Genomic DNA, 19,629 nt, shown 5'->3' on the forward strand with positions numbered 1-19,629 from the left:
GAATCAAGCATTCATGAAAAAGATTTTAAATAGTTATTATGCTATTTGAAAAATATCTTGATCTTTTTTTTTCGATAGTGATGTCGTACTCATAAAATTAACAATGAACAATGCTCATAGGTGTCTAAAATTACAGTCATAGTTTTTTCTATAACTGATGCCAAATTCCAATTCAAAACAAAACCTTTTGCTCCCATCATGGCAATCTACTCACATCTAGCCATAACCTACGCCAACCGCCACGCGGAAGTTGCATTCGGCAATTCTTCTTCAAACATGCTTTGATTTCCCGGTACACTTAAGTCAAAACAGTCAATTGTTGATGTTTTTTCTTTTCTTTTTCTTTTGTCTACATAAACACATTTTTTCCATCCAATTCGTTCGCTTGGTGCTGGCCTGTGCAGTTTAGTAAATATTTTCCTCCACCGCGAGAGGTTGGTAAATGGCGGTAATTGGCCAATATTTGTGATTCGCTAAGTCGATCCCAAGCTAACCCGTTTCGTCGTTTCGTTTGTTTGAGCAAAAAACTCTTTGTACTTTGATGAATGACTGCGCTAATTTCATAGATTAATTTTGAAAAACACTTGTCGCAAATTATCACGAAACTTAATGCTTGCATAAGAAGACCAGTTTTTGAGCATGTTTCGTGTTTGCCCACAGCTTCTGCAAACCAAGCTAAAGCCAAGTGCTGCTCGTTTTGGTTTTGTGGGTTAAGGTCAAGAGGAAGCTTTCGATTTCATAACTTTCGCACGTTGGCTCGACCGTGTCTGGGGTCCGTAGGCGGATTGGTGGAATGTAAACCCGATGGCGTCGTCGCATTCCGGAGGTTACCCCAAAAGGTGGTTGGCATGCATCCGTGAGTGGTGACTAGTGACCGATTTTATTTGAAGTGGGGTTTTCCGTGAGGTCGAATATCCAAGACGTATTCGAATTTTGATGTTTGCTGCTGATGAAGCCGAACCAAACATTCAAGGTTATACGTTGGTGTTAATTTGTACCGCTTGTTATTGTCTGCTTTGTTATTTTACGATTTAAACTCGAATATCGCTTTGTTCTCATTTTTAGGGTTTGATTGCGTTTATTAAAACAATCGTCACCAAATCGATATGTGTTTGGAACTTCATATTTATCTAGATCCAGATTCATCTGGATTCGTCGATATCAGTGGATCAAGGTTTTGAACCGAAATAGCTACCAAATAAAAGACTAGCAAATGGAACAGAACGGACACATAAACAAACAAAAAATATTTTTCACCAATACGCGAAGAGTGAATATTCGCTAACGCTGCAAACCTAACTGTTTTTATTTACAAGTTTAATTATTCTCAAATATTAACGATCACGAATGTTTACAAATACTTTAAACCTTGATGAATCATAAGTCTAATCAGGGCTTGCATTTGCTGTTTTGAAGCGATGTAACTCGGAACTCAATCGAATAAAAAAAGTGCATCTGATTCCAACGCTCCAATCAATGGTTTTACCGACATCGTTAACGAAATCTTACCACCGTGAATTTAACATAATTTCAGTCACGCGTCTAAATAATAGCCATCGCCCTCGAAGCAACTGGCAATAGCAGTACCATGCCTTGAAATGAACACGTGGTAGTCAACAACCTGGACAGCAAGCATAAAAAACATTTTATAGCATTATGTGTTAATGCGCGATGATGCTTTCCCCATCGGAATCAAGCGAACGTGAAAATGCAGGGATTTTGAGCTAAACACCCCAAAAAGGAAGTGCAGATACGGGTAACGAAGAAAGCGCTTCAATATCGTTTGAGGCTGAAGGTATAAAAAAATGTCAAACATTAATTATGTATTAAACCTTTATGAACTTTTTCTGCATTGAAAAATCAGCCGTTAATCGCACTGACGAAACTACTCATGCCTCATCAATCATAGTAACCCACGAGTTAGCAAAAACAGCTCTATCAGTCAAACCCTAACTGTGAAGACGAAAAAAGGGAAGCTACTCCTTTCAAAAGTGTGCGCGTTCAAAGAACGGTACCCCGCCGCGTCAAAAACGGACATCGTGCGGCACTTTGTGGACGCCGGGTATGCCCGTTTCGGCATCTACAACATCTTGACACTATTGGACAACGATCAGAGCATCGAAAGAAAGCCCGGTTCCAGACGGCCAACGACCCTGAGCGACAAGAAGCTTCAAAGGAAGCTGACGAGGAAGATCGAGGGAAGAGTGGCTAAATCGCAGCGTGCACTTGGCCGGGAGGTTGTTGCCTGCGGTAAACAGTGAAAAGGTATCTGGTGAACATGAACATACATGTCAGGAATCGGCAGTTTCGTCCACTGGTCTCGGAGCAGCAGACAATGACGCAGTGGTAGTGGTGATGGACGACGAGACCTATCTCACCCTGTATGGCAACGACTGGCAGGGAACTTCGTATTTCACTTCTCCCACGAAGGAAGTGAGCTCCGAGGTGAAATTTATTTCACACACCAAGTTCCCCTAAAGGGGGCTGCTGTGGCTGACAATCAGTGAGAAAGGGATGCCAAAGCCGCTCTACTTTCGCTTCGGGCTGGCCGTAAATGGGGAAATTTATAGTACGAAGTGCCTACCAGAAGTTGCGTCGTTCATCAAAAAATACCATACGGGCGAAGCCACGGTGTTCTGGCCAGATTTGACGTCGGTCCACTACTCGAAGCGATCGTTGAAGGAGATGGAGCGGCTGAATATCGATGTGGTACCGCCCTAGTAACAATATTGGTTTTATCGAAGGTTTATAGCGCTTAATACAACCAAAACAGCGCTATAAAACTTTGATAAAACCAATTTTGTTTCTTGGGCGAAGATGGCGAATCCGCCTAACGTCCCCAAGCTGCGTTCAATCGAGAATTTCTGGGCAAACTTGGAGCGCAAGATCTATTCCAACAATTTTGTCGCGAAAACAAAGCAGGAATTAATAAAAAAAAAAACGAAGAGAGAGCTTAAAAACATGCCTACACACATGTTTTCGTCCGCCATGGGGAAAGTTCCAGTTAACTGCCGGAAGGCCGCTCGCAAGGGCGTAGATTTTTTTTGCAAATAAAATAATATCAATTATCAATTCATTTTATTCACGTTCATTTGTTCATTTTATTCACGTTGAATGACTGACGGATCATGGATGCACCTATCAACAACTTATATACCTAAGAAGTGTTCTCACTAATTTTGAAAGTATTGCGAGTTATCTTTTTCATAAATTCACAAATTATCGTTCATTAATCAGGTAGTTGGTGCATTTTTGTATAGAAAACCCCAGAAACATACATACCTAAAACATCACTCAACTCGTTCATTTATGAATTGTCAAGTATCAAAGTTTACCTAGCTTATAGTACAAGGTCTAAGCTTTAAAAAAAAGTATTTGATGATGTGCACGGGTTTGCCTCTTTCTCCTCTATATGCATTCAAAACTGGGAAATTATTTAATGAAAAAACGCTCTAACTTAGTATAGAGCGATTGTAGCAACATGCTGTTTTGGAAAGAAACCTGTGTTTTTATGTTGGTCATATTTGTCTAGAACAATATGTTCTTGAAAAAACAATATTAAAAAAGTTATGCTAGTAAAACTGAATTCGAGGGGGTTGACAGCGACAATGCTTTGTATTTCAATTAATAGACGTCATAGAAAGTTAATATCTTCTGCAAAGTTTCATATTTTGAAAAGTTCTACAACTTTGCTGAAGAAACTATTCATGTATCTTCGCTGTATCAAAAGTTATTTTTTTTATTTTTATGATAGTAGGCCATGATCGAAAAAATTTCTTATCAACATTTCCGTTATATTTTCATGAACAACTCTTTTGAACATTGTCTTTGGCTAACATCAACCGTTTAAGCACAAATGAATTAAGTTCGTCAAATTGCCTTTTCCGACCACTGTGCCTTGGAAGAAAGACGTATTATTTTCAATCCTATCCCATCTGCTTCACGTTTCAGTCGGGTATGCTGGACTGAAACCGTCTCAAATTTTCTACCGCCAATATACACGTCGTCCGCAAAGCAAATTAATTGACCTGATCTGTTGAAAATCGTGCTCCGCATGGTTGAACCCGCCCGTCTCATAACACTCTCTAGCGCGACGTTATACATTATGCGTGAGGAATCATCACCTTTTCGAAGCCCCCTGTGGGACTCGAAGAAGTTCGACGTTCCACCCAAAATCCTTACACCGTTCAACAACTTTTCTTAGATTCTGGCGTGGTAACGCACTTGATTGAAAACAAAACAAATCAGGAGATCGTGCGTGACTCGATTATTGGATTTTCTCCTTTTGTGATACAGTCAACAAATCATAATGCCGCAGCAAACAAAATACCTAGCTGTTTTTGAAGCGGTAATCAGACAACATGCTTTTGAGCGTTTATCTGCCAAATAAACTAAAATCACGCAAAAAAATTTATTTTAATAATACGTATTTGACTCAAACCAAAAAGTAGGCATTTTGGGAAAGGATTTATTCAAAACATTAAAGTCATAAACCTTTTGGTTGTACAAAGAAATAATACATCCTGAAAAATACCAAAATAAATTACACTAGTCGGCAAAAGCTTGCTCAAACTGAAATAAATTAAAGGTTATAACTTTTTTTCTGCTTTGAAAGGGTACAATAGGTTATATCTGACACACAACCGCATTATTGACGTAAAACAACGAGGAGCTATTATTTATCAACACATAACACAGAGAGCAAGAGGGTAGAAAACTAAAATTACCACGTCCTTAATTGTTACTTGCCAAAGTCATTGGTTTCAATTTCATCACCGCTACAATATTATTTACTCTTATTGTAATGCCATATTGTGAGCATTTCTGCATTTTAGCTATAATGGCATATACAATATTATGGAAAGAAAACAAAAACAACTCTTCAATTTTCAATCCTACTTGTCCTATAGAGGACAGTGAATTCATTAACTTTTAAAGCGTGGTACGCAGTTGAAAAGAAAAGAGGTTCACGAAATTTTGCCTTTTTTACCAAACGGAATTTCGACAGCTGAGAATGCTTCACAGTAACGATATCTGACGTGAGTGAGCGCATGATTTTTCCTTTTTTCTAGAACACTCGGACACATTTGTTTACCGCGATCTGGTGTGAGAGCAGGGATGCCAGGTAATTTTTTCAAAAGTCTGGTCCGCGAAAAAATGTCTTCCTACCCGAAGCCCGAAGGCTGAAAAAACTTTCCGGCAAATCGAAAACTGTCGAGCAAAAAAAATACAGGTCACCACTAATGCACTAATGCAAAATTCGGGTCGTTCACATATTTTTCAATGTCTTCACATGTTTCCTCCAATGTCTTCACGTTGTCGTCACAAAAATGGATGTCTTCATCGTACACTCAAAATATTTTTCACGTTATTGTTACGTGAAATACTTGTTCATTTCCTGTCATTTTGCATGATTTATGTGACAAACATAACATCTACATGAAAATCTCATGCATACCATGAACAGAATTTCTGGATGGCTTGCAAATAAGTGAATTTTCGAAAAATCCTGATAAACTCGAGACTTGAGCTTAAAGGTTTCGCACAGCTTCAGTTCAAAGGTGGAAGAGTTACCTGAACGAAAACAGCTGCAGCGGATAATAACAATCCCCGGGAATGTCGTAATATTTATCAGTTTTTTTGTTGTTTTATTCATTCACGAATTTGCATACCTGAGTGATGTCTGATAGCAATCACGTTTTACGAAATGTATAATTTTCATTTATTTCTCTAATTTTTATGAGCTAGGAAACGGGTTTTAGAAATTATCAAAATATGTTGCGTAATAAATCAGGTATGCAAATTTGTCGTTTACCAGTAGATGAGTTCTACGTGAAACTCACATGATATGCATGCATCTACTGAAAGTTTCAAAGGATAATTCATCTCACCAGGTCATGATGAACTCAAATTTGGACGCGGGCTGAATTTCAATATTTATTTCTTAAATTTCTAGTAGAGTCTAACGGAAACCGATAATTATTTCTTTTGATTTCATGAACTCAAATTACAATCACGTAGAATCTACTAGGAAACAATAGTGGAAAATATTCACGTAACTTTTCCGGTAACTATAACGTGAAAAATATTTTGAATGTAGGCTAATGTCTTCCAATCTGGCATCGCTGGGTGTGAGACGACCAACCAACTGCCTGACACTTTCAGTACCTGAATAATGTCAGTGCTAATTATTCCGTGCAAGAAAAAGTGACATTTCGCTTCACAGCAGTGTTCACAGCAAGTGAACTTTGTTTTCCATTTCGGTTTATGATTTCTTTTTAGCTGCGTACTAGCTACCAGAAGAAATTTCATTGCCTGATTCAGTGCCTGAATTTTACATGGGATTGAGATAGGAAAATGAATTCCTTTTTGAACTGCATACTGCGCTTAAATTGTTGATTTAATTGTCATGAGAAGGACAGTGTTTGTTTTAAATCAATCGCCCCCAATCATTAAACATAAACCGAATTTCGTTTCGTTTTTTTTTTTTGTATGGACCCTACCGCTATCAGTGATTTTGACCTTTTGTGACATTGTTTGTTTCGGTTAGTAGTTATTCAGCTCTTTTCCTGCTCCTTTCACAACAGTCTATTCTACAGTGAGAAACTGTCTTCTGCCATGTCACGACCGACAGCAGAAGATGGTCGCTCCATCTCGAATTGATGTCCGTTGTAGCAAAAATACACATGGAATACACTAAATAGCCAATCCAAATGGTGCTGTCCGATGCTTACCGGATTAATTAGAGAATTCAATTTAACTCTTACTTGGTTGCTGCTGCTGGCTGATATTGTTTTTTTCGCATCCGATTGTTGAATGACGAGAATGCACTTAGCAGAATGAAGCGAAGCTGGTCGTTTTCATTGACTTAGAGAAAAAACCGACAAGCTTCGTAAACGCACAAGCAAGAATGACGCAACTCGAAGAGGTTGTCCTGTAGTTTGTGCTTTATAAACAGCATCGTAACCGCAGAACTGAGAATGACGGAACTTGAAAAATTTGGGTAGTTGTATGTTCTTCATATGCATCATCTCTCAGAAAATATTTAAGAACTGCTGCTGATGCTTCTGTTTTAGAAGCCAGTTGGAACTGAAAGCGAGCCGTATGCCTATGCAGCTTTTATGTATGAAAGTAAGACCATCTCCTCCACGGGAACAGTAGGATAATAACAAATCTTATAAAATACGGTAATCGAATGATGCATAAACCATAAACATATGTGTACATGTAAAACGTTTCAAAAGGTGTGAGAGAAATCTTCAAATGGACCCTCACGGGAAGACGTAGTCCTACCTTTAAAAGAATAATATACTTTCAATAATGCAATATGATTTCAATGGTAATTTGAAATCAGGAAACTCTTTGCGAGTATTCTTTTGAGATTTTTCTAAATACCTGAAATTGGAGCTTCTTATTAAAATACACCTTTTTTGTAGGTTTTTCGAGGTTCTCCATATTGATTCATAGAAATGTATGATTAATGAAACACAATTTATTCTTCGGCAGCAAAAAGATCAGAGGAATAATTCAAAAGTTATCTCTCTCTTTTGAATTATTCAAGCCACAGAAATAAATCTTCGTGAATGTGAACAAACGTTACTTCTGAATAGTAATTTTCTCAAGCATTTTAGCTCCAAAATACTCAACAGTAAACTGCAGAAGCAGTATTATTCAGAAACCAGACTGAAAAGTTCGGATCCAGCATTGCACAAAAGGTAATAACTAATATTTACTGTTTGATTGTTAATTTGAAAGTATATAAAATATATTAAAATATATGAAAATATGAAATTAATAACAACACCAGTACTATAATAATCAACCTCCCAGCTGGTCTCGAGGTACGATGCTGACCTAACAAGCCAATCGTCGTAAGTTCAAATCTCGGCTCGGAAGAGACTGTTAGTGTCAGTAGGATCGTAGCGCTAGCCCCGCGATTGTCTTGTCTTGTACACTTTAACAGTTGGCTCGTGCTCCGAATTGGAATGTAGCACCAAGGCTTTACTTTCTTATTTTAATAGTCAACCAAACAACTAATTTATGGGCTGTGATGACAGACATTTGAGCCTTTCGACTGATATTTTTACGTTATTTTAGGGTTTTGACATACACTTTTATGTACTAAAGATGAAAATGCATTTCAAAACATCGTTAAAATATATCTCTCTTCTAACTAATGAATTTCATAATAATCGAACTGGTATGTCAAAAATTGTATAAGAAATTGTGGAAAAATACTGAATAAACTGAATATATTTTAAATGATTATTCAAAAATTTAGAGCAGGAAAGTTATACAACTAAGAAACGAGATAATGGAATTCTCTGCAAAACGGAAATCGATATCTAAAAATAAAGAACAAACAGCTGGTTTCAATCTTCTCTTTCATGGTATGAAATCCATCCTGGATGGAAACTTGTTTTCGTGTAGCTAACGCTAACTCCCAATCTGGCAGAATGTTGTTTTTGTTAATGCTAATTCTTATTCAACAGTTGAATACAGAATTATTATTATTAGCACTATGACGGGAAATGCTAGAGACTAATTCGGGTCCATCAATTGATTCGTTATGTATTTCAACATGAACTATAGTTTCAATGTCCCAAAGAAAAGCAAAAACGTATTGACTAGGAACTTATTAGTCAGATCGGTAATATTTAGAAGTCAGAAAAAAATGGTACAGATAAAGAAAACTTAAAAAATATCAAAATGCTTGGCATAGTTGAAGCCAGTTGCCATACAAAGCAGTTAAAGCTTAATTTAATTCATGCCAGACTCACGCTGACGTTACCAAAATTTGGAAACATATCACTTCTAAAAACTGCTCAATTGGCAACAGTCTCAACCTCACTCGAATTCAAAACCGCTTCCAACCTGAATTCTGCTCACAGCTCTGATATTACTAATTGTTATCGTTATAAAACTTCATCGTAAAACCACCCTCCAACATTTCGTTCTGCGTCCAAAGATTTAACTGTTTGATTCACACATATGTATACCTACCAATTCAAGTTCAATAAAACTGTCTCGCCAACTGATGTAAACCGCGAGCACTGGAACAGCTGCCCGCGGTGACATCTCATTCTTGAAAGAAGAAAAAAACAGCAAACTAACGGAGCAACTTTCAATCACGTGATCCAGCGATATTAGTCAAACGTGCTGCGCTTCGTGAAACGATGCAGAAAGTTTCCATTTAATCTTCGAAAAGCAGTAAACGAAATCGTCCACCAACATCCTGGATGGAACGACCCACACCTGCTTTCGTACGAATCTATTAGTATGCATGCAAATTATTCACCATATATAATGCCAGCCCGTGTCCATTTCTTAACAGAGAACGATCAGGTATACAGTAGACCTCCGGTTATGTTCTGATCTCAAGAAACCAAAACTATCCTCTATCAATCTTTACACCTTTTGTCTCCGAATCTTGAACTGATTCAACTGACTGGACGAGTCTGTGGTTATATATTTAGCGAAGTAAAAAATCAGAACATTAGTATTCCTCGAGGATTAAAGTATCTCACAGACAGGGTCACAAAGTCCAAGACACAGTCGAGGCCTCACATCAAGATACATTTGGTATATTGACCTTCTATCCTCATCTGTAGAACGCTGAACGGTTGAAGTGACGACATCACAACCTACAGCACTAGCTGGGTGTTCGACATCGCTATTGATGAATGAAGTCCCTGGAAATATGGCTATCGGAACGCCTTACTTTATTCAAATTTACAAGCTAAACATAATTATTTGATTAACCAAATAATCGAAGCTGAAATTTAAAAAAAAACGCAAATTTGATTCTGATAAACTAACAGCACACAACAGGAATTTTGCAATTTGAATTAAGTGACCATTTTATTGACAGAACAAATCGAATATTTTTACCTCAATAAGGATATATTAAGTTATGCGGTATAATTGTGTACAAAAACTAGTTTTTTAATCAAGTTTGACAACTAACGTTTTCCACTCTTTCATCCACAGCTTTAATCTACAAATTGCTCACCAGCTGTCCGGGAGTTGAAAATATCTTCCTACTGATACGAAGTAAACGAGGAAAGGACATATTCTCTCGAGTAGAAGAAATTTTCGAAGATGCCGTATGTATACCAAACGACGCACGTTGTTACCATCCGGACACAGAGTTTAGCAATTTGTGTTGTCTTTTCTCTTCTCCGCAGATGTTTGACAAAATGAAGCAAGCCTGCCCAAAGTATGACCACAAAATCAGATCCATCGCAGGGGACTGCATGCTGCCCAACCTTGGTATCAGCACGTCCGACCGGGAGCTCCTCACAGAAAATGTAAGCCCTTGGAACGTGTGCCATCCGCAATCCGCCGTAAATTCGAATTATTAAATCTAGATGTTCGACCTTCCCCCACCAACGTATCCAAATATAGGTAAATATCGTCTTTCATCTGGCCGCTACGGTGCGATTCGATGAGAAAATGAAAATCGCTATGCAGATCAACGTCAAAGCCTGCCGGGACATTCTGGACCTGTGCTACGAGATGAAACAGCTCAAATCCATCATCTACGTGTCCACCGCGTACACCCAGTGCCCGCAGAAGGTGGTCGAGGAGCGGTTCTACGACCCACCGATCGACTCCAAGAAGATGATCAGCCTCACCGATTGCGTCAGTGATCCGATGATGGAAAACATCACGCCAATGTAAGCAACTTTTTTGTTTTTGAATTTTCTTTCTGGGACATTTATCCTTCAAAGTTTTAACCAAAATTTTTAATCGGTAATTAAACTTGACTGGTCATACATTCTTTTCATCACATCGAATTAAATATTTTACATGGCATTCAGTTATATAAAAGAAAATGTTGAAGTATCATCAAAAGAATATCATAAGTGATACCGTTCCGTATAGACACTATCATTGACTTATTTTAAATTGACTTCAATTTCTCAATATATTCTTTTATAGTTTAAAAGAGACTGTCTAATTTGGCATTCGCCTCTGCGCTGCTGTTAGAAGCGCATAGCCTTCATTCACACAGAATGTGGTCATTATGGAGCGTGCTTCGAGGTACACAGTCAATTATATCGAAATTAGTGAACGTTTTATGACCCAAGCTGGGCTTTAAAACGTAACTTAATTGAAACACAAATCACCAGAACAAATTGACATCAAAGTGGGAAAATCACCACATGCACTGTGATCGGCTTGTTACTAATCTCGGAACCATTTTTCTCCCTTCGCACCGACAGCTTGCTGGACAAGTGGCCAAATACCTACACATTCACAAAGGCAATCGCTGAGGACGTTGTGCGACAGAACAGCCGGGGTATGCCAATCGGCATGTTTCGACCGGGTATCGGTAAGTACCTGCACTGCTCCACGTAACCGATTATGGACCACTTTGGTCGCAATATTTAATGGAAAACCACGCAACCTCCGTTTCTGCTAACCTTGCTTCCAACTTGAACCAAGTTCTAGACACGGATCAGTAACCTCTTGAGGCCACCGCAAAATCTTTCAAAATCTCTTTTCTAGGCTCCAAGCTGACGGCGACAGCAAGTACGCCTTCTTAAACGCAAAAGGGTTTGAGAAATTCTAACAACTTTCAGTTTCCATCGTCCACTCGGGCTTCCAATGTAACCGACCTAGACAACCTGGTGGTAGTTACTATTCAGGGGGATCAATGATCTCTATCTCAACCGCTTCGGTTCGGTAATCAAGCGGTCTATTAAAACTAGCGGTTTTATTGCCTACTGATACGCACGCATAGTGCAAGCTGTAAACCTAAACCAGTTTCGAAAAGATCGGTTTTCCTTTTCAGAGACCGAAGTAACATGGTATACTAATCAAAGCAGGGAAATTGGATTGGTCCAGCTCACACTGGTAAATATCATTCTTTTAAGCATACCTATGCTGATCGATGAATCATAAAACTGCTAATTTATATGCCAAATCAGGGGTGGTATTTGGTTGGTACGAGCTAGAGAACGAGCTGACCGCTAGCAGAACAAATCGAGCGAAAGGTAGTGATTAAAAAACATGTAAAAATCCAAGTTAGTCAGATAGGACGAATCACAACAAATGCGTTCTAGGCGTTTAAAAATCATTCAAAATTATTTATAACTTTTGAGTTGACCTCTATATTTTTAAAACGAGTTTTAGCTGAAAAATAAGACATTCTAATCACAACTTAATTTTAATTTTATAACCTATTTTTTGTCGTATCAAGGAGCTATTACTTCTAGAATTCATTACTATCAATAACAAAAGAAGTGTTGCAAAACACTCATTTAACTACCATTCTGCTGCCCCAGAAAAAAAAATATGTTGAAGTTGGCAATGCTATCAAAAGTGTCCTTCAGATTATAATCACCCAACGGCCAAAGCTTACTAAATAGGCGTGCAAAACAAGCAGTTTGCGCTGTTTACGATGTTGTTACTACCTATTTTTATGTCATCATTATGTTATTGGTGTAAACGTCAGGTAGGCGATTTGATGGCTATAGTGCCTTGACAGGCAATTTAATGGCCGGCGGCTGCCCAATCACTAAGCAACTATGCGTTGATCTTATTATAAGGCGAAATCTTTGCCACTTTAGTTTAACCCAATCCAGAAAATAAAACGTTTATAATGGTAATTTTATGATTACAGCTGTGCAAATCTCGATAAAGCAGATTACGCGATTTGAGTCTGCGGGGATTCGGTTTCCTTGCCGATCAATTGAAATCATTAACCACTCGACTTAGTTCAACGAGTTGAGCATATTCTGTACGTGTAACGCTTCACAATCTGACTCACTCATAGTGTCAAATAACTTATTGCCCCATAGCACAATGTTCGGAAAACTAAGATTTGCGGTCAAAACTAATTTTTGTATCAAATTGTTAGTTTTTTTACTGTACAAGAATTTGTCACCTAAAAAGTGTTATACTGACAAGGGGCTGCCACGTAAGTTGAGGAAAATCTTTCCATCTCCTTTCTGTTTGTGGAAAATTTTTTTACATCTAATTATTAGAAAAAAATACATTTTCACGTATTTTACAACAGTTTTTCGCATAGAATAAAATAGCAATATAGAAGATCAACATTAAAGATTTTGATCGGTTATTGATAGCATTTTTACCTTACCTCAAAATTTTATTCAACGGTTGGAGCCTCAAAGAGGTTAAAGTGTCATTCTTTCCGGTGAAAAAATGCACTTATTCACGAAATAGTCGTAATCGAAAATTTATTTCGAAGCCGAATGTTTTAGAAATGCGTGTAGATCCAATGTTTACTCAAAACTATCCGTAACTTACAATATTTCCAAACTTCACTGAGAAAGCTAATATTTTTCGAAAAAAAATAAGGATAACTTTTTTAAGACATTTGGCATCAAAAAAAAATTTCAATACAGAAAATTTCATGAACTACTTACTTTACTTTGTTGGCCGATGAACCGTTTACTGGTCTAAGGCTGACCTAATTAGAGATGTCCAGCTACTTTTGTCTTGGGCAGCCATTCTCCACTCACAGTCATCGTACACCAGCAGATCGTGCATCTTCTTCCACCGAACACATCCACCATCGACGGCCTCTTCCTCGTACTCTGCTGAATATGGTTTTGGTGGCTCTCTCGTCAGGCGTTCTGGCTACATGTCCAGCACACAGAAGCCTGCCCATGTTTGTATACCTGGTAAGCTCCATCTTCCAATTTACCGCCGAATATCGATGCGTCCATGCTTAATATCTGTTAAGAGCAACCGCGTGGATCTGCGTTTTATACCGCGCTAGTATTGTGCGAGTTTGCAAACTACAGGACCTTAGCTAGCTACGTGGTCCGTAGAACGTCTTGTTCGCAGCTACAACTCTTCGTTTCACTTCACAGATCATATCGTTGTCAAATGTCACAAGCGTACCAAGCTAAACGAACTCGTCAACCACTTAACATCGTTTCCCATCAATTTCCACTTCATCACCAACACCATGTACTTTGTTTGGCAAAGTTTATACTAAGTCCTAACCTCGCCGCTTGCCTCCTAGAAGGCCCGGAGTTCTCCTCGACGGCCCTACGGTCGATACCGATGATATCAATGTCGTCCACATAACCAAGCAGCATGTTAGATTTCGTGATGATCGTACCGTTTCTCCGCACGTTTGTTTTTCGTACTGCACCTTCAAGGGCGATGTTATACAGTAAGTTGGAGAGCACATCCCCCTGCTTCAGTCCATCTAACGTTACGAACGTAATTGGTGTCTCGTCAGCATAATGTCGATCTCATAATGCATTATTTCGATCCCTCCAGTGTTATACAAAGCAGAGCAAAGCCTTGGTGCTACATTTCGATTCAGAATTAGACCTTCTGTTTATTTATACACAGACTTCGCAGCCAAATGTCTAGTGACAGTACAATTGCGGGGCTGGGGCTAGCGCTACGATTTTAGTGACATTAACTAATTCTCCCGAGAAGAGACTCGAACCTGCAACAACTGGCTAGTTAGGCTCACATATTACCTCGAGATCATCTGAGAGATAACGTCATACGACTCAGCTTAATTAGTTTCCTCGGGAAACCGTGTTCCAGCATAACCTGCCCCTGCTCATTTCTTTTCACTGAGTCATACGCCGTCTTAAAATCTACAAACTCCTTATACTCCTGGAACTTTTCGAGGATCTGTCGAAGGGTGAAATTTATTCCGTAGTGGAACGCTTCTGGCAACAAACCAATCTGATATTCGCCAACGAAGGATTCCGTTAACGGTTTCAAACTAAAGAACAGAATACGGGATAGCACTTTGTATGCGGAGTTGTGCAACGTAATGCCTTGATAGTTGCAACAATCTAGTCGATGGCCCTTTTGTAGTTGGGCATATGAGGCCTTCCAACCAGTCGTTCGGTGTTTGTTCATCCACCCAGATCCTCAGTAAGATCTGGTGGATCGCATAAAAGTTCGGGGATACCATCCTTCTCTCTGTTCTGACGTGTATAGGGAACCTATACATTAGAGAAATGACAAGACACTCACCGTTAAGGCAACTGTCAACATCAAAACGGGCGAGTTGTATCATTTTGCATTTAAAAAAAAATACGTTTATCAATCAGATGCTCAAAAATATTCTTATAGATATTTTCTTAATCAAAATGGTGAAATCATTGTTTTATAGCTACACCTGAAGTTTCAAATATTTTTTTTATGCGACTTATTTTGTGCGGTTCCTATCCTTTGCACAAAAACAGGTTTGGCTGTACTTGAACTAAGTGTGTGCATTAGGGTCTACTGCACGAAATTTCCTTTCTCCGGAATTCGGCTACCGAACCTCATGAATCGCTGCGATTTTGACTCGCTGCCGCTGTAGTTCTCGAGCAAGCAAGCCAGCTCGCGCCGGTCCATGGGAAGTAGGGACGTTCCAAGTACCCAGTTTCCAATCGATTACTGTTTTCTGTTTCTGTGTTCGTAGTCCAGGTCTTTACCAATTGATCTGTTCCATATTTCTAATTTTGTTGTTTGTGGTTGGAAGAGGTTTCGGTATGCTGCCTTACCAGGGTCGCGATACCTACATACTGCTAATGGGAATGTCATCTTAGCTGTAACTGATGGGATACAGCATTTCATGATTCAGCTGCCCGCTCCGGGTCAGACGCTGTTGTACGCCGCTCCTAACAATGAAACACAACCGCGTGATCACCCTTCCCAGTCAGCGTTCGACCAAAGTTTCCACCGGGAGTTGGTTACCCGATCCCCGCTGAAGTTACTCGTATCCGGTCGGCACCTTGTGGAGGTTGGGATACAAGTTGCTGGACAGTTGTGAGTGACCAAGTTACACGTGTCCAGCCATTTAGTAACCTTTCATGAAATACGTGTCCTTTTATTAGTAAACTTTTGATCGCTTTCATTGCTTAGTTATGTTGTTGCCATGCGGTCGTCGTTGTTTCCCATGGAACACAAGGTGTCTTGTATCAGCCCTTCAGTTCGGCCAAAGAATGTCGGAAAAATATACTATTTCAGGCTATGCGACGGTATATTGCATCAAATGTCTGTGTGTCTGAGAAAAAGAAATTTTGTGTCTATACCTGGTTCTGGGGAAGATTGGGCTGAAATCTGACATGGGGACATTTTACAAGAAGACGTAGCTTTCGGGCCCCACCGCTAATCGTAATTCGAGGAGTTGATTTCCATTGACGCCCTACTGTTCATCTCATGTACTATAAAAACGACGCGGATGTTGACCTTGACTAAAATACGCAACAGTTATTTAAACAGTACTTCATTTTTACGTCATTCTCTCCTATTCTCACTCTGCAACATTCTTCCGCACTCATATCTCTACTACAAAGCAACCCGTATTGAGAGTGCATGACAATGGAGCACCGCAAACCACTGTTTTTCTAATCCCGTTTTGCTACTTGACAGTCATCGAGTTAGGTTGTCTCTTTGCAAGCTGCCTCATTTAATCTGCCAACCCGCCTTTTTAAATAATTTTTTATCAAAATCGCCTCCAGAAAAAAATCCTAGCTAGAATTTAAAAAGGAAATTTGTTAGTATCATTGAAAAGATAAACTTTGTTCTACAAAGCTGTTATATATAATAAAGCGCTTATTTAAAAATTATCAAAAATTAGGGCGATCTTAATTTCCAATAAAATCATGCAACAAACTTTTTTATCTGTGTAGATAAAAATAACAAAATTTTTTAGCCCCGTTAATTTTAAGCAACTTTGTAAAAAATAGAGTTTTTCTCTAAGTTTGAAATTGCCGAATTAGATTTAAAAAAACACCTTTTCACTCTATTTTTTTATTTTAATTTTCACATCACAAGTGCGTTTAAAATAATTTTATGGCTTTTTAAGACAGACAATTTGCAATGCTGAAATCGTAGAGATCTCAATTCTACTCAAATCAATTCATGTTCAAAAAATATGCCTTTTTCATTTGTATATCGTTCTTTTTAGGGCAAACATAAAAAATACACTCGGGTCTTTTTAAGCGGGTTATTTATGTCGCATTAATGTAACGCGTTTTGTCCCCATTTCTGTATATTTTTAGGCATATGTTTAATTGCGTATTATTACTTATAATCGAATCTATTTATTAAACGAAGTTCAAGTGACTACGTAATTTCCATCAAAACAAATAGTAGACGGAATTTTAACGCTAGTATTTCCTGCAAATTTATCTAAAAGTGCATTCCTAAATGCTGAGAATTCGGTAAAATTTTCCTTTCTCAGTGAACAGCAGCTAAACGAAACTATTGGAAATGAAGGCCCAGAACGATTCAAGCAAAAAATCACGGGTTAGAATTTGTTTGTCATTGAACGGATAAAAGTCATACTAGGAAAAATATATTAACTTCTTCAATTATGATTTAGCGCGTTTCAAAATGTTTTGGTATCACTCCCAAAAGAAACAAGTTTGTTTGATATAACATCATTTTGGATTGTCTTTTATCGATGACGCGGGATGATTCCAGTTCTCGTGTTGTTCTCCGCACACACTGCATGCAAGCAAACAATACAATAATGATCATTCACATACGCTACCGGCACACACAGCTGTTAACAGAGACCAAATGGGCGAAAGCAGACGCAACGGGACAAATCCTGACAATATTACCAACATATCCGGACATGTTCAGCAATGCTGTGCAGTTCGCCGGTTAATCCGTCTGTTATGGAAAGCTGCGATCGAATGAGTCGTCTGAAACTTTACCGACTGCAAGTCGAGCCCGTTTCCAGTAAGAGTCAATCGTCCTTTCGCTGCAGTAATCTGTTATACAGTCAAACCTGTTTTTGTGCGATGGAAAATGAATAGCATGAAAAAAAATCATTTAAAATTTTCCGTGTAGCTATAAAACAATGTTTCAACAACATCCTTCTTAGGCTAGGAATACGTGACCTTTCCTGCGTAAAACTGGCTTCAATAGTAATTGACTGACGCAATACTTATGTAACGCGTAAAGTTCTTCTCAAGGATCGGAAAAACAAAATGGTTGAAAATCTCGTCGGATGTAGTCCTTTTTCATATATCGCACAAGAAAAATTTGCGCAAAAATAGTCGCACAAATAAAATAACAGCATATAAAAAGTCGCACAAAATAAATTTCGCACAAAAAACGTCGCACGAAAACAGGTTTGACTGTACAATGAAGATTGAATTTCTGAAAATTGGAGCTTTTATACGTCACTACTTAGTGTAATATTTCTCGAAGGCGCACATAAGAGTATTTGACTCAAAAAGCTGGCCAAAAGTCCGACATACAAAATACAAGATTTTCATTATTTTGTATTGATTTCAGTTGAAACATACCCTCATGCTATCCCAGAACCCATCGGTGCCTAATCACTTACACCAAACGGTTATATTCCAGAGTTATTCCACAGGTAATTGATCAATTTGAAAAATACGTGCTATTGTTCAGGTGGCATGTAAAATTGAAAAATTTTATTAAATAGTTTTTTTTCTCTCACGGGACATAATGTACAACATAAATAGAATGTTTTGCAATATTTAAAAAGTTAAATGCATAAAATAGTCCCAAATTGTTTACGAAAAAAGTGATAGTGAAAGCCGACCGCGAAAAATCCATAATATTGTAAAATCAATTTTATGATTTAGTAACCTTCCGGGCAAGTCCCGTCAAAACTTTATTTATTCACAGAAAGACCAAAGCCTACTTAATATTTACGGAAAATAAATCTTCTGATTCCTCTTTTTTATTCTATTGACATTTTGATAAATGAAGATTTATATGAAAATGGTTCTTTTGGTAGGGGTCATTAATATGTGACAAAACGAGAAAATGAATTTTGATCAAAATTTGCGTAACGTACTTAATGGATACCTTGTTTTGTACTTTCTCTAGCTTTATTGGTTGATTATACGAAAATAACACGTTTTTGATGTAAATAGATCCAATTACTACCAAAATAGAGCTTTTTGGTTAAAATACTCCTATGTGAGGCGTGGCGAGTGCACAAGTAGTAAAACAACAATGAATTAGACAATCCATGTTATTTACCAATTTTCCAACAGTGTATCTCCATCATTTGATTGTTTTTGTTACAAAAGCGTAAATGAATTTTTGATAGGTCATTTCACATACGCATTATTTGCATATTTTTCGTGTTGTACCAACAAAATCGTGTTGAAGTTTTAAAACAGAATATTTAATTTCCAGAGAAGTTAGTGCATTTTTTCAGTACAGTGATTGTTTCAACAACTTTAATTCAAATTACACTTTTTATTTGTGGGTTTACTGAAAGTTTAGACGAAAACATTTCAGGAAGTTTTATCATTTTTTATCACCGTACTGCTACTCAAAGCTATGGTTTTCGTAGTGTTCTGATGATTTGTATAAATTCTTGACAATTATAAAAATACTAAAATTTCTAACAATGAGCGCTACGTCCCCTAAAACTACAACTCCCACTTAAATGTAACGGCCAGTAAGTTACGAAAAAAATACATGATTTTTGTTTTCATAAATTTCCGTATCACTAACAAACGATTGTTTATTAACCTGTTCAAGACAATGGATGGCATCACGGTTAAATTTTATTTGACTGCATCCATTCGAAAATTAGATAGTGTTGGTTTTATAGTCATTTTTTCATAAATGCAGCTGTCACACCAGCACCACCTGATTAGCATTTTAAGTCATCCCAATCGATGC

The 19,629-nt window shown here is 38.0% G+C and overlaps 1 protein-coding gene across 4 annotated transcripts in view; it reads left to right on the plus strand.

The window, feature by feature from the left end:
* Positions 1 to 19,629, plus strand: part of LOC129720723 (fatty acyl-CoA reductase wat) — a 95,808-nt gene that overhangs the window by 50,005 nt on the left and 26,174 nt on the right. For all 4 annotated transcript variants that reach the window (XM_055672358.1, XM_055672356.1, XM_055672355.1 and 1 more), the window contains exons 3-6: positions 9,991 to 10,106; positions 10,188 to 10,310; positions 10,408 to 10,679; positions 11,229 to 11,338. In XM_055672358.1, the coding sequence (XP_055528333.1) occupies positions 9,991 to 10,106; positions 10,188 to 10,310; positions 10,408 to 10,679; positions 11,229 to 11,338 (621 nt within the window). The remainder of the gene's footprint in view (positions 1 to 9,990; positions 10,107 to 10,187; positions 10,311 to 10,407; positions 10,680 to 11,228; positions 11,339 to 19,629) is intronic.

This window comes from Wyeomyia smithii, chromosome 2 (genome assembly GCF_029784165.1).
Source record: "Wyeomyia smithii strain HCP4-BCI-WySm-NY-G18 chromosome 2, ASM2978416v1, whole genome shotgun sequence".
Lineage (NCBI taxonomy): Eukaryota > Metazoa > Arthropoda > Insecta > Diptera > Culicidae > Wyeomyia > Wyeomyia smithii.